We start from the raw sequence: 13,751 nt of genomic DNA, 5'->3' as shown, positions 1-13,751 counted from the left end.
CCCAGAATTATTAGAAAATTTCTACTTTATTCACTAGTAAATCATCTCGGCCATTTCACCCACTAGTAAACTTACTGAATATTTGATCTCAAGCATATCTTTGCCAGTTTTACCCATCAGTAAACCATTTGTTGACCTTTTTATCCCAACACCACAAGAAAAAAGACCATCACACCACACCCACTGTAAACAATTCACCACTTTACTCCATCATCACAATGGCCATCTCACCCACAGTAAATAATTAGCAATATTATTCCATTGCTGCAAAGCTAATGGCCATCTTACCCACTGTAAACTATTGGCCATCTGTTACGCTAATCATAACTCTCGTTTGTTTAAAATTAATAAAACGTAACCTAAATTTACCGATTATTCGTAACGTAACTCCCGAGTAAATCGGCTAATTAAACCTTTTCTTGTCCACACAAATCGTGATTCATTCCATTAGAGGACCATAAAGTCGTAACGTGTGTAACGTGGAAACGTAAATAATGAGGTTCACGGTTTGTGTAACATTTAAAGCACCTCGTAGACGAAGTATTGAATGTAGCGTGACGTTTTAATGCGTGAGAATTTTCGATTGACTACGCGCACAAAGAACGTTAATAAAAAGCGTTGGCGCGTCACTAACGTACTCCGAACGTAACTCCGCGTTGCCCAAAATGGAAGCGTAACGTCATCAAAAGTCGTGTGAGTGTAGAATTTACGATCGCGATTTGAATTTTGATAAATTTAAACTCGTTCCTCCCCTTCTCCGTCATTGGTGACGCAAGCAAAGTACTTCACCTCTCGCGTAACCGTCCAAGGATATCCGGATTTTCTATCGTTTCTCATAAACTTTTGATACCCGATCCTCGTTCAACTGTCGGTACACGTTACTGATCTTCGCGGTACTGAGTGTACTAATTAACATATACATTATTGATCCTCAGTAGATGATTATATTACTGATCTTTACTCAGCTTTCATCTGATGAACGTCCTACACGTTGCTGATCTTCACTTATTTTGTGTACACATTACTGAACCTCGCTCAATTATTGATACATATTACTGATCCTCACTCATTTATTGATACTGTTTCTGATCCACGCTCATTTTTGATACGTATTACTGATCGCCACTTATTGTTTGATATAAATCATTGATCCTCGCTCAGTTATCGATGTGTTACTGATCCTCACTTAGTGATACATATTACTGATCCTCACTTATTTTTACTATATGCCTGCTCAGTTAGTATATACGTTACTGATCCTGACTCTCATTATGTGTTACCGATTTTCGTTCAGCTGTTCATACGTTATTCCTTCTCAAATTATGTTCAGCTGATCCTTGCTTAAGTATTTTTACTAACATTCTCCTGGTTTCTGTGATCCTAAACATATAACTCCTACACCTTAACCTTTGTCTTTCCTAGATCCTTAACTACCCGTAATTTCCTGGCCCGTAACTGATCCCGAATATCTTACAGATAAGTCACAAATTACTCAGTTGATCCTGATACTTCACTTTATTTCCCTACAGAAATTGACTCTAATGTTTATCCTACTTAAATCCTAGCTCGTAACAGAATAGTAACGATCCTTAACGTAACTTTCAGCCTGGTAACGCTTACGTTTTTACTTGCAGAATTCCAGTTTTTATTTCGACAAATCCAGCTACATTTACACTCTCACACCGGATGTAACGTAACATCCCGTTCGCACGCGCTCCTACTGTTACTTCCTCCGGTGACGTCACAGCACGAATTTCACCCCTCGAAAACGGGTAAGAGTCGCTCTTACTCGGATTACGAGTACGTTTAATCAACGCGTTGAGGTCGATATTGCGCGCCGTTAGAGGTTAAAACGGCGCTGCAGGCGGGAAGGAAGTGAGAAACCGGATGCCGGCCGGGGAGGAGGAAGTAGTAGTGTCAACGCTCTACGCGTACGGAGGGGTAGAGCTCAGATATGTCGTCGACCAAAGAGAGGCCAAGGTCTACTTGCAGGGGGGGTGTTTACCCTCGAACTAACCAGTCTGCGGGGTGTCAGGCGAGGAGTAACAACACTAGCATTTGGCATGCCAGCGAGATGAGAGGCGACTGCGACTACGATACCCAAAACAGCGATTTGCAGTATGGGCCAGGTATCGTGGACAGGCTCAAGTCACGTTTCATACACCTGACAATACAGAGCAACGACGACAAACCACGTTTGAAACGTAGTTGCAGTTTGGAACACCTGGTAGAGGATGGAGTGTTCCAGGCCATCGACTGCTCGAAGGGAGATAGGTCAATTGTTGGAAGAAACAGAGCGAAATATGATTTATCACCGTGCGGCAGGAACAATTTTAAAAAGGCTCCCAGTATGGAAACACTAGTCTTCAAGAGGGAACAAAGAAAGGTACCAGACCCTCGTACGATACTCGTCAACGAGAACGTCATAATTGTAGAGAAAGACGATGGAAACGGGTTGAAACGCACCCAGGAACAGGAACCGGAAGAGCAGGGCCAAGCGGGCTATCCCAAACGCGACACTGTCAAAAATTACAAGAGGATGTTCGAACCGGCCGAAACCAAACAGTTGAACAGATGGAAACCCCCAGTCCTGCGTGCCAGTGCCAAATCTTCGTCCGCCAAGCCCAGTTACGTCAGACCGAGTGCCATAAACCACCCTAAACTGAACGGTGATGCGGGGAAGAAACAGACCAAACCGGAACAGAGCGTGGTTTTCGATTTTCGTGGCAAGAACACTAAGCCCAACGTCACGTTGCAGCCCACCCCCTTCGGTTGCAAACCGGTGCAGAAGTCTGTCAAGAAATTCTACAGGTTGTTCGACGGTAAGGAGGGACTGCCGAACGGTTGGGATGAGGGGGATGAGGATGACGACGACGACGACGACTGCGCGGATGGAGGAGGGAGAGATCTGCCTCATCCTTGTGGTGTAGTGTTCGAGGGTGAGAACGTCAAGGTCGGAAGGGGTTCCTTACTTGTCAACAGGAACAAGAATGTGAGTAACACAATTTTTGTCGTTATTTCGAGGTGGGTAGGGAAATTTTAACCAGTTAAACCGGTGGAACGGGAAGATGAAGGGTTGAAAATCATCCACAACTCGATCCCCTCTAGAGAAAGTATTATTATTATGTTTTTTTTTTTTATAAATTACACTAAGTTTTTACAGCTACCCACTTGCGATTGACACGGTTACTCGAGCGTAACTTATAGGAAACTAATTTGGTTCCACACAAAAATTTTTGCATTCCCCGAGTTTCGGCGGTGGAGCGTGGCGTGACGTCATCGTTTCTAATCCCGGGGAGATTTTTTTTTCTTCATTATAACGAGGTTGTTCGCGAAGGTGGTCTAGTTATAGGGTAATTTGCATCCTTCCCGGGGGTATGTGCCCTATTAAAGGGTGCTAATTGTAGTATAGTATAATGCTTACCTTTTTACAACGCGTTTAGTTCCCCATTTTAACGAAAAAACTTCGATAATTTTAAGTTTTTGACATCTTAAATTTAATAAATTCGCCATTTTTTGTTCGAATTAATACACGTGTTTGCCCAAAAATGGCGGTTCTGTTAATTTGAACTGTCAGAAACTCGTCTGTTTTTTACTCTTTTAAATTAAAAAATTTAATAATTTGGAAAATGTACATGTATAACACTATATACAAACGTAGAAAATACTGTATAAATACAGATAAAATAAATATATACAGATTAAAGTCCATTAGAACAACGTAACTCTTCAAAATTATAAAAATATGTAGCTGTATATTTTCTGTTTTAAGTAAATTATACTGTAAACTGTATCAGTAAACAGTATAAAGTTTACAGTAATTTAATAACCTTTATTACAGGCATTTATTAAAGTTTATGTACTGTATATCAAACTTAGCAAATTATACTGTATATTATACTCAGCATACGGCATTACACTGTTATAATGAAGCTATGTGTAGTAAAATCACTTTTATATGCTGTATTACAGCAGTTTCTGTACACTTTTACAGTAAAACAACTAAATTTACATGTTCTACACTCAATCTAGATTTAGTATTATGTGATGTACATTTAAGAACTATAAGGCCTGTATGTATAACCCTATTGAGTGGTACTGTACGTACACAGAAGGGCAGTACAGACAATTGAACAGTAAAATATTGGATGTAATGTGGAATATCTTCATAGTTATGGATTATGATTAAGGATGTTTTGTATATTGAATGGCTCTTTTACATCCTGTAAGTATTATATTCTAGTTTGTACGTCTGATATGTACAGTACAGTACATCCGTTAAGTTTTATATCCCATAAATATTTCATAAAGCGTACATTTTTATAATTTTATTATTCCGTATATGGTTTAAGGTATGTAGCACAACCTGTTTTAGTGCCGTACGTGTATAATTTTATATTATCATATAAGATGGTTGGTTAAATTAATATTTATAACTCGATATAATATATCTAGCTCCTTAAAACACTTCTTCAAGCCCCATAAATCAATCGTTCGACGTCGCTACAATTAGATATATCCCATAGAAATCGATTTTTATATCCGGTATACACTCCATTAATCTTATGTTATTCCAAATTTATCTTCTTATTTCATGCTTTTTATGCTCGTATATTGTATACACTCCATAGAACACACGTAAGATTTTACCTGATATTTATATGTATTCCATAGAATATACAGTACTTGTGAAACGTGCATGTTCCTCCATAAACTTTTATAAAGTACATGCATACCATGGAAGCACATACACATGTACAGTACGTGTATAAAGTACAGTACTGATACATATATATCACTGCAGAGTGGTAAGTGTATACAGCACGTGTTTATTATCTAGTATATGTTGTACAACGGAGTGTATATGAGATCAGCTATCTATCCTTCTGTCTTGTGTGTATATATACACACAAGACAGAAGCTATGTCATATATATAGTATACTGTACAGTACGTTTATGCCCTCGTCTACTATTTAAAGAGAAATGCCGACAGACCACACATTAAGTGATATAAACTCGTGTCATTAAACCCTCATTCAGCATCACCCCCCGTTATATCATCATGTTCTGTTAGGGAAATTTCCCTCCTCCACCAAAATCTCTATAAGGCGTTAACAGCTGCGACATGTTTAGTCAAACGTTAATAGAGTCCTTCCCTTGACCTGACTTTCCTGTCTGACGTTTGTTGACGTTCTACTCGTTATTGACCTCGTATACTTGACGACTTTTATGAGTCATCACCCCCTACTTAACAACTTTCCCTGTCTAAAATGGTAATTAGAATAAAGGGAGAAAGTTGTCAGACGGACAGACACTCATACGAACTGAGTCTTTTTTTGTTATTTTCAGTTACGTATCCATTTCAACGACGACGTCACTTCCGTTCACGAGTATCCTTCCGAATTATCCCTACTGGAAAATGACAGGATAGAATCGACGAACGACACCTCGCAGTTGGGATTAACTGGTAAGAATAGGGAAAAATCCCTATTGCATTATCCCTTTTAGGGAAATTTCTCTTGTACCTGATGTTTTATTTATAGTAACAGAGTAGGATCTTTTAGTCTACTTTTTCTTGGAAATTTTCTTTTAAAAGTCTGTACCATAAATCTGTACAAAGTACGAAATAATGCAATGAAAATCCCTATAAAATCTCCATTTACTCAAATGAAGTACGAAATGTACCAAAATATCCTCAAATATCCCTAAAAATCCGTGACTAATACAGGATATAGGGAAATGGATTAAAAAGTAGAAGAAAAGATCCCTACAAACTCTGATCAATACAGATTTTAGCGTAATGTAAACGCGAACGATTATTGAAATTTACCTCAAAAAATGTCCATAAATATAAACCATTTGTGGATATTTTTATCGTCTCGCGCGACATGACCTTGAACACGCGTGCTGTTCCAACATGACGGAAGTTCCTGATACCGTCAAATGAATTATAATATTACTGAATTTAAAAATTTTATTATAAAACGAATTATGCTTTCCCATATTATGGAAATTCGAGTTACAGATTGCTCTTTACGCGAATTATTAATATTAATATGAATTTTAACGAAGAAATTCAGCTGAGTAATGCAGATTGTTGTACTATACTTTAACGTGTACTTTAAAACATAAAAACAAAACCCACGTGTTTCTCAAATGGGATTCGAACCCACGATTTTAGGAAGGGTGTCAAATGAAGTAATAGGGGAGAGGAAATATTATTTCAGTCTTGGTTTTAGTTTCTGACAGACATCTCTCGATGAAGAGGAAACAGAACTTTTTCCGTTTCCGTTATAGATCAGTAAGGTTTCAGGATGAAAGATATTCGTCTGTAATTCCATTTTGATTCACACATATCCGATAACTTTATTTTATTATAAAACAATTGGTATTTGTGAAAAGAACTGTACTTTAACGCAATCTGTGGCTCTGGAGCTATGTATGGTTCCTTTTATAATTTTCTACGACTCTTAGTTTTCAATATATAAATAACTTTTGACACTTAAAACCTTAAAAAGTATTTTTTAAAATCTCTTTTCCATATATGTATTGTCTGCCATCTTGGATTAACGCACGCTAAGTTTTGAAATGCACACACAAATTCCGGATCGCGTCGCGCGACACGCGCGACGCGATCCGGAATTTGTGTGCATTTTCGTAAGAAACACAAGGAAGTGAGAGGCGTTAGTGTGTGTAACGAAAAAAATGATATGTTTACGAAATTTCTTGCACTTGACCCATAAAATTTTAATAAATCATAAAGTACGGCTTACTATCCGAGTCGCAAGGGCATAGCGTGAGGCCTCGCCTTCTTCTCACTGCTCACCACAAAATGCTTTTATTCTAGACGTTTATCTGTTAATGCCTTTAACTAAATTGAGCCCTCGAAAGTGCTTACAACTCGCCCAAATATGCAAATTAGGCAATAAAACTCCGTTCAAACTGCGAAAATAATTGCGAAATTTAATGAAGTTTTAATTAGAACAGGTAACCATAATTTAATAGAGTAGAAAATCTCCGAAATTAATCTGATTCACCATCCCATAAAGCAAAAATTCTTAGTAATTTGAAATGATTCATTAATTCCGAAATTACTCATACATACGCGCGTTAAATTTACTTTTACTTGCTTACAGGGTTGGCCAGTTACACACCTAGCGTGTTGAAAACCGGTGAAGCTTATCAGCTGGGACATCCCAGAATTACTCAAACAGAAAAAGTTCCTGAAAATGAAGTAAACGAAGTCAGCGAAGAACTAAAACCAGCCGATCCCGAATTGACGACATCTTGGTCTTCGTCGGCTACGACGGATCTTCTATTTTGAAGCTACAAAAGAAACGGGGGGAATGGCAAAATTCCTATTTTTCTGGAATTAAATCTTAATTTTTAGTGTGTTTGCTGTATCTTTACGTGTATATATAGGCTATAAAGACTGTACAATATCAAAGGGGCCAAGTGTACAGAATTTATCTCAAGTCGCCAGTCAGTCCGTGTTTATGTGCAATGTACAAAAAGAAATCTATGAAACAACGAAAATAAATGGCTGATTTTTTGGACTTTTTAACGTTTATTTGGCTTAAATTACTCTGGCATGTGGTTTTATTCCGATGATATATTCTTGTTTATCGTTTCGGAAATCTGTTCACGTGAACATTTGTTTGGCCGCGCTTCCCGTGTCGCAGGATATCCTTCGTGTTCCGGGAAGTTTCTGTAAAAACAAAAGCGAACCAGGCGCATCGACATTTGTAACCTGGATTATGAAAGAATGAAGAGAAATCCGATGACATTTACGCAACGTGTTGTTTTAAAATTTGCGCCATTTTTATCGGAATTTTTTTTTTCAGGAATTCGGGTCTCGCGAAGGTTACGCTGGTTTTAACCTTCGTTCGAGTTTTTTAAGCTTGTCAGAATGCAGAAACATTAATTATTCATTAACACATTTTAATTACAAAGTAAAAAAAGTTGTGAGTGGTTTTTAATAAAGGAACGTGCCAAAAAAAACTATGACGGGAAGCATAATTTGAATTTTATAATTTAAAAAAAAAATTGAAAAATGAGGCGCCTCTAGCGGCGAAATAGTTAAACGTATGTTTTGATTGAACACGTGTTGGTAGATGTTTTGATTGAGCACGTGTTGACACACATAGAGATAATGCAAATTCTGCGAATGGTTAGCATCATTTTCTACAATTTGAAAGATAAATTAATGCCACAAACTTACTTTCAGGCACGACATGTTGCAATTTATTGTAAATATTACGTTAGTAAAGGTGTTCTAATCTCACCTTTACTTACTGTGAACTTATAATGGGTATCTATATCATAATCTGAGTCATTATCAGTTTAAAATGGCTTTTTTTTTATAAAAGAAAGTGCGTTTAAGTAAAGAAGAATTTGTAAAAGTTACTAATGCTATGGTAATTCATGTTCAGAGTTAACTCTAAACATGAACCCACAGCATCAACAAATTTAATTAACTCTGTAAGAAGAGAATTAATATTGTACAGTGTATAGTTTAACTCAGCTAATATATGAAAACAATTGAAAATTTATAGAAATTGTTTTTTTAATTGTGTATTGTAATATGTGCATTGATTGTTTACAAAGCTAGAAGCGAACATGATGCTCGTATATATCATTTAGGAGAAAGGTGGCCATTGAATCAACTGTAATGTGAATTTGTTCAGTAAATATATTGGATATAACAGAAATGCATTAACTCATCTGGAATGTATTAATGTAATGGTGCGATTTGTAAAATTCATTACAAATCGCAAATAAATCATCCGTATTGGTATCAGCCAAGCACTCAGCAAATACTGAATGTGTGTAACCATTTTAAGTTAATGATTGCAATATTTTGAATGGTGTAATTATTTGTTGCTTTTGGATACTAATTTGAACAAAATGTCAACAATCTTGCTCTTGTTACTGTAGTTAGAAATGTTAGCATTGTATATTCCTCATTTACAGATGCTCTGTAATGCTTTTGAATCTATGCTCATCATCTAATGAATAGAGCAAAAATGGTTGCAATAGTAATGGTATTCATTTAATTCAGTCATTTCTGAAGATGAATGTAGGCTCAAACATTAGATTTACAGTCAAAACTTGATTTAGTGCCACCATTTGCAACTGTACATAAATTGAAGATGTCACTGGAATGAACAAACACAAACAATAAGAATTATGTTTAGTAATGAGGTTTACTCAGGAATTTAGAAGCTAGACAAGCTATATTAGGAGTGGTTCTAACAAATGGTGATGACCCTATCAGGGACACATGGGTTATGTAGTACTCCAAGGAATGAACCAATTATGATCTATATTTGGACTATACTATAAAGTTGGAGGTAAATTACACTAGTTTTTATGTCTTATTTAAATAATAACACAAGATACTACATAATTAATTGCATATATTTTTTCAAAATAATGATTTTCAGACTAGTCTCTGTTACAGGTGTGACTTTATCACCTGATACATATCTTTTTGTAAAATAAAAGGTTTTTGCTGTCAGTGCCAGTTTATTTGAAAGAAAGAAAGACTAGCCATCAATGTAAGTGTTTTATCTGTCTTCTATTTGTAAAAATACATTCCTTTAAAGTGTGGGACTATTCTGTCTTTGAAAGTTCTCAAAGAGCAACTCATCTGAAAACACAAAAATTGATAGCGGGGTTTATGCATACAGGAGTGCATCCTGACTAAAGCAATTCCGACATAAACACGTCTTGCATGAGGTTTTAACCTCACGCAAGACGTGTTTATGTCGGAATTGCTTTAGTGCTCAACTTGCCCTAAAGTGCTTTACATCTTGCTTTGCATAATAATTCTAGCAAGCACAAAAGCGTTAAGTATACAATAAGGTGGAATATAACATTAACAGAGAATATATTTTGAAACCTTTCCAAGGAGCTTGATGTTGCATTTTGATGCAGCATTGCAACAAATCACTTGGTGAGTGCCCATAAAATACTTAAAATATATAAACAGAAATGTATTTTTTCTTAGTGCATCAAATGTAATTGTTTTAAAGTCTTGATTGTCGAAGTTTTGGTTTGATCGACAGATATCGGCATGCTGCAGGTTATACGTTGACCTCAATTTTATTGATTAAAGATGGACTTAACCCATAACAGGATTTGCTGTGTTGGGTTTATCATTCTACAGTGGCACTCCTTTCCTGCCTCACTACTACTACTACTACTGCCACCTCATTAATAAAATGTGCATCTTGTGCCATGTGTAGTATACAAAATGTGTAAACTGGCTGGATTAATAGAGGAAACTTTGTTGCTATTTCATCTGAAACTTTGGTGCACATTGTTATGCCTTCATCTCAAAAAAAGATCCCGTCAATAAAGGTAGAGCAGAAATAATGAAACTTCTGCACTATTAATTTTACCTCCAATTAGTTTATCAATTGGCATATTTTGCAGAATGACAGTGGGGCAGTGCCATAGCTGCAGGATATTATGAAGTGGCTAAGCCCTCTAAAACTATAATAGCCCTCAGCTAAGTTAGCAGTGTCCCTATATGTAATATACTGTCACTTTCATCATGTAAACTTAGGATATTGTTACTTTTTAAAAGAAAAATACCAGTCATTCATCACAATCTTATTCTCTTTGTGTTTATGTCCTAATTTTACACTCCTACCCTTGTCTCTTGCATTATTAGTTAATGTAAACTTATCTTGAACAATTGAATTAATAATAATTGCCCTCACCCAGCTTAGAAAAGTGGGAAAATTAAAATAATGAAGGTGTTTACATAGGCAGATCTACTAATACTGGACCTATTTTATGAGCCTATTCAGTTTTTTCAGCTTTTATCTTATTTAAAAATCCATCCCCTGACTACATGACTGCAATTAGGGAGCAGGGATGATTTGCATACAATTCTTATCTCTAGCATCAGAAATATCTGATGCTTTTTAGAAATATGATTATCAAATTAAGTTTTAATGATGCTAATAATCATCAAATTGCAATCCAAAATTACAATTGATGCTTCAAGATTAATGCAAAATAAGTTTTCAGGTAATCCAATAAAACAGATAATTTAAGAATAAAACAGTTTTTGAAAATTTTTGTCAATGTTTCTTAATTAATGCTGTATATGCCCTGTTGGCACTAGTACCTTTTTCCATACTATCATGAGTTTGGCCAAGCCCAAAATAGGAGCAGACGTGAGGGATAGGGACATATCCAAAAGGACTACTAGGAAAAATTCGTGGGATTTCCGACCCATCTGGATTCGATTCCGGATCCTCCAAAGCGGTACGCTGCCATCTTGACTACTCGGCCACTCCACCGTCGCAAATTTTATACTGTCGTGGCCGCCAGCGCCAGAGATCCCGAACACTGCCTGACAACACTTGCCAACGAGAGTTGGCTGGCAACGTGAAAAAGAGGAGCGAAAGTTCGCGGGATTTACCTGGGTGTTGGCCGAGGATGTCGGTGACAGTTCTCACCTTTTTAATAAAGTTTTTTTGTTACTGTTCGTGTTTGACTGCTTAGCGTTAGTTCTAAAGATCAGTAGGATCGAATGACAAAGTGGTGACCCGAACGTGATCGATTAACGAACTACCTGGACTTTCGACTGAATTGGATAGCGAACAACTCTGTGTCTATGAAGGAACATTTTTTAACAGGACATGCAGTTATGATCAGTTTCTGAATCGTAAATTCAATAAGACTAAGAGTACCTGACTCGGGCTAAGCCTAATCCAAGACTATCCCGCTTTCCTTGTAGCCGCATAGTTAGGCGTCCGAAATGGCGGAACAGAACGAGTTGGAAATCGGACGTGTACAGGCAAAAATGCCTATCTTCACTAAAACCAACATCAAATTATTTTTTGTGCAGCTAGACGCAGCTTTTGCCATTAATCGGATTACAAGTGAGAACACTAAGTACAACTATTTAATCAATTCCCTGGACGCGGAGATTCTATCTAACGTCAGTGACTTAGTATTTGACAGTCCAGCCGAGGCTCCGTTTACTAAACTCAAAGATCGACTCCTCGAAATTTTTCAGAACTCCGCTGCTAAAGAGGCTAAAATTCTGCTTGAAGATCTGGCGTTAGGGGATCAGAAACCCAGCGTTTTACTCCGTAAAATGAGGGAGCTTTCAGCGGGCAAGATTGCCGAAGAATTTCTTAGAAACTTGTGGCTCCAACGTCTCCCCAAAAATATTCAGACAATTCTGGCTGTTAGCGGTGATGAACTAGACAAGCTAGCCATCCTTGCTGACAAGGTTGCTGAACTTACAGAACCAACCCAACTGGCCAGCATCAACTTAGAAGCCGAAAATCCCTTAATCAAAAATCTCGAAATGCAGATTTTAGAACTCATAACGAAGGTTGCAGAACTTAATGTATCGCGTACTGCTCGTCCCCGTTATCGTAGTAGAGAGGAAACCGACATGACCCGAATTCGAGGTATCGCATTAGTTCACGCTCTCGAGGAAGAAGCCTCAATCGTCAGGGATATTGTTACTACCATGATAAGTTTGGATCAGCTGCTAGGAAATGTCGTTTGCCGTGTTCCTTCGACCGAACTGCTGATCAGGGAAACGAGCGCAGCCAGCCGCAGTAACGGCCTGTGGGTCCAGCCTGGCTCCTAAATATAGCCGTTTGTTTGTGTATGACAACAAAACTGGCTTAAATTTCTTAATTGATTCTGGAGCAGATTTATCGATCATTCCCAATCGCACTAAGAATCAGCCTACAAAGGTTGAATTGTATGCTGCCAACGACTCTAAAATCTCGACGTATGGAACAAAAGTGCTAGAACTTGACCTCAACTTAAGACGTTCTTTCAGATGGGAATTTACCATAGCTGATGTGCAGAAGCCTATAATCGGTGCAGACTTTTTGGCCAACTTTGGACTCATTCTCGACATCAGAAACAGATTACTGGTTGACCCCCTGACTTCCCTTACTACACGAGGAATATATTATACAGGACCACCTACTTCAGTCAAAACTATAATCAGCAATTCCCCGATGCAGGACTTTTCACATTTCACTCGTCCTCGACCGTTTTCAGATAAAGTCAGGCACAACACAGTGCATTATATCGAGACACACGGTCCACCCATATTTGCTAAACCCCGTAGATTGCATCCGGCTCAGCTGCAAGTAGCAAAGCAAGAATTCCAGCACATGATGGAGTTAGGTATATGCAGACCATCAAAGTCCAACTGGGCTTTTCCCCTCCATATGGTGCCGAAGGGCCATAACGATTGGAGACCTACTGGAGACTATCGTGCCCTGAATAGGATAACTGTTCCCGATCACTATCCAGTGCCACACATCCACGATTTTGGTCAAAGTCTACACGGAGCCCGAATATTTTCCAAGATCGATTTGGTTAGAGCCTTCCATCATATACCAGTTAACCCAGATGATGTGCCAAAGACTGCCATTACAACGCCATTTGGGCTATTCGAATTCGTTTTCCACCCTTTTGGTCTCTGCAACGCAGCCCAATCATTCCAACGATTCATGCACGAAGTTCTGCAAGGCTTAAACTTTTGTTTTTCATACCTAGATGACATCCTCGGCCAACGCCCAGGCAAACCCCGCGAACTTTCGCGCCTCTTTTTCACGTTGCCAGCCAACTCTCGTTGGCAAGTGTTACCAGGCAGTGTTCGGGATCTCTGACGCTAGCGACCACAACTACTCCCCCACCAGGCGACACGAAACGAGCGGGAAAAGATACATGTCGGCCAGAGCGTGTGGTA

The 13,751-nt window shown here is 38.0% G+C and overlaps 2 protein-coding genes across 2 annotated transcripts; both read left to right on the top strand.

Annotated features, from left to right (window-relative positions):
* Window positions 1-1,767: 1,767 nt before the first annotated feature.
* Window positions 1,768-7,565, top strand: LOC136984529 (uncharacterized). Its single transcript, XM_067281545.1, has 3 exons — window positions 1,768-2,992; window positions 5,351-5,468; window positions 7,138-7,565. Exons 1-3 carry the CDS (start codon window positions 1,955-1,957, stop codon window positions 7,323-7,325), a joined length of 1,344 nt encoding a protein of 447 aa, XP_067137646.1. The 5' UTR covers window positions 1,768-1,954; the 3' UTR covers window positions 7,326-7,565.
* A 4,215-nt stretch (window positions 7,566-11,780) lies between these two features.
* Window positions 11,781-13,671, top strand: LOC136984501 (uncharacterized). The gene is made up of 2 exons (XM_067281502.1): window positions 11,781-12,597; window positions 12,695-13,671. Exons 1-2 carry the CDS (start codon window positions 11,781-11,783, stop codon window positions 13,669-13,671), a joined length of 1,794 nt encoding a protein of 597 aa, XP_067137603.1.
* Window positions 13,672-13,751: the final 80 nt, after the last annotated feature.

The sequence above is a fragment of the Centruroides vittatus genome, unplaced genomic scaffold (assembly GCF_030686945.1).
Source record: "Centruroides vittatus isolate TY-2023 unplaced genomic scaffold, ASM3068694v2 contig_921, whole genome shotgun sequence".
In the NCBI taxonomy this organism is placed as follows: domain Eukaryota; kingdom Metazoa; phylum Arthropoda; class Arachnida; order Scorpiones; family Buthidae; genus Centruroides; species Centruroides vittatus.
This window is presented reverse-complemented; position numbering and strand designations above follow the sequence as displayed.

Coding starts and splice junctions, on each gene's coding strand:
- LOC136984529 (XM_067281545.1), top strand. CDS start 1,955: ATGTCGTCGACCAAAGAGAGGCCAAGGTCTACTTGCAGGGGGGGTGTT. Junction 2,993..5,350: donor TTGTCAACAGGAACAAGAAT/GTGAGTAACACA, acceptor TGTTATTTTCAG/TTACGTATCCATTTCAACGA. Junction 5,469..7,137: donor CTCGCAGTTGGGATTAACTG/GTAAGAATAGGG, acceptor ACTTGCTTACAG/GGTTGGCCAGTTACACACCT.
- LOC136984501 (XM_067281502.1), top strand. CDS start 11,781: ATGGCGGAACAGAACGAGTTGGAAATCGGACGTGTACAGGCAAAAATG. Junction 12,598..12,694: donor AACGAGCGCAGCCAGCCGCA/GTAACGGCCTGT, acceptor ATTCTGGAGCAG/ATTTATCGATCATTCCCAAT.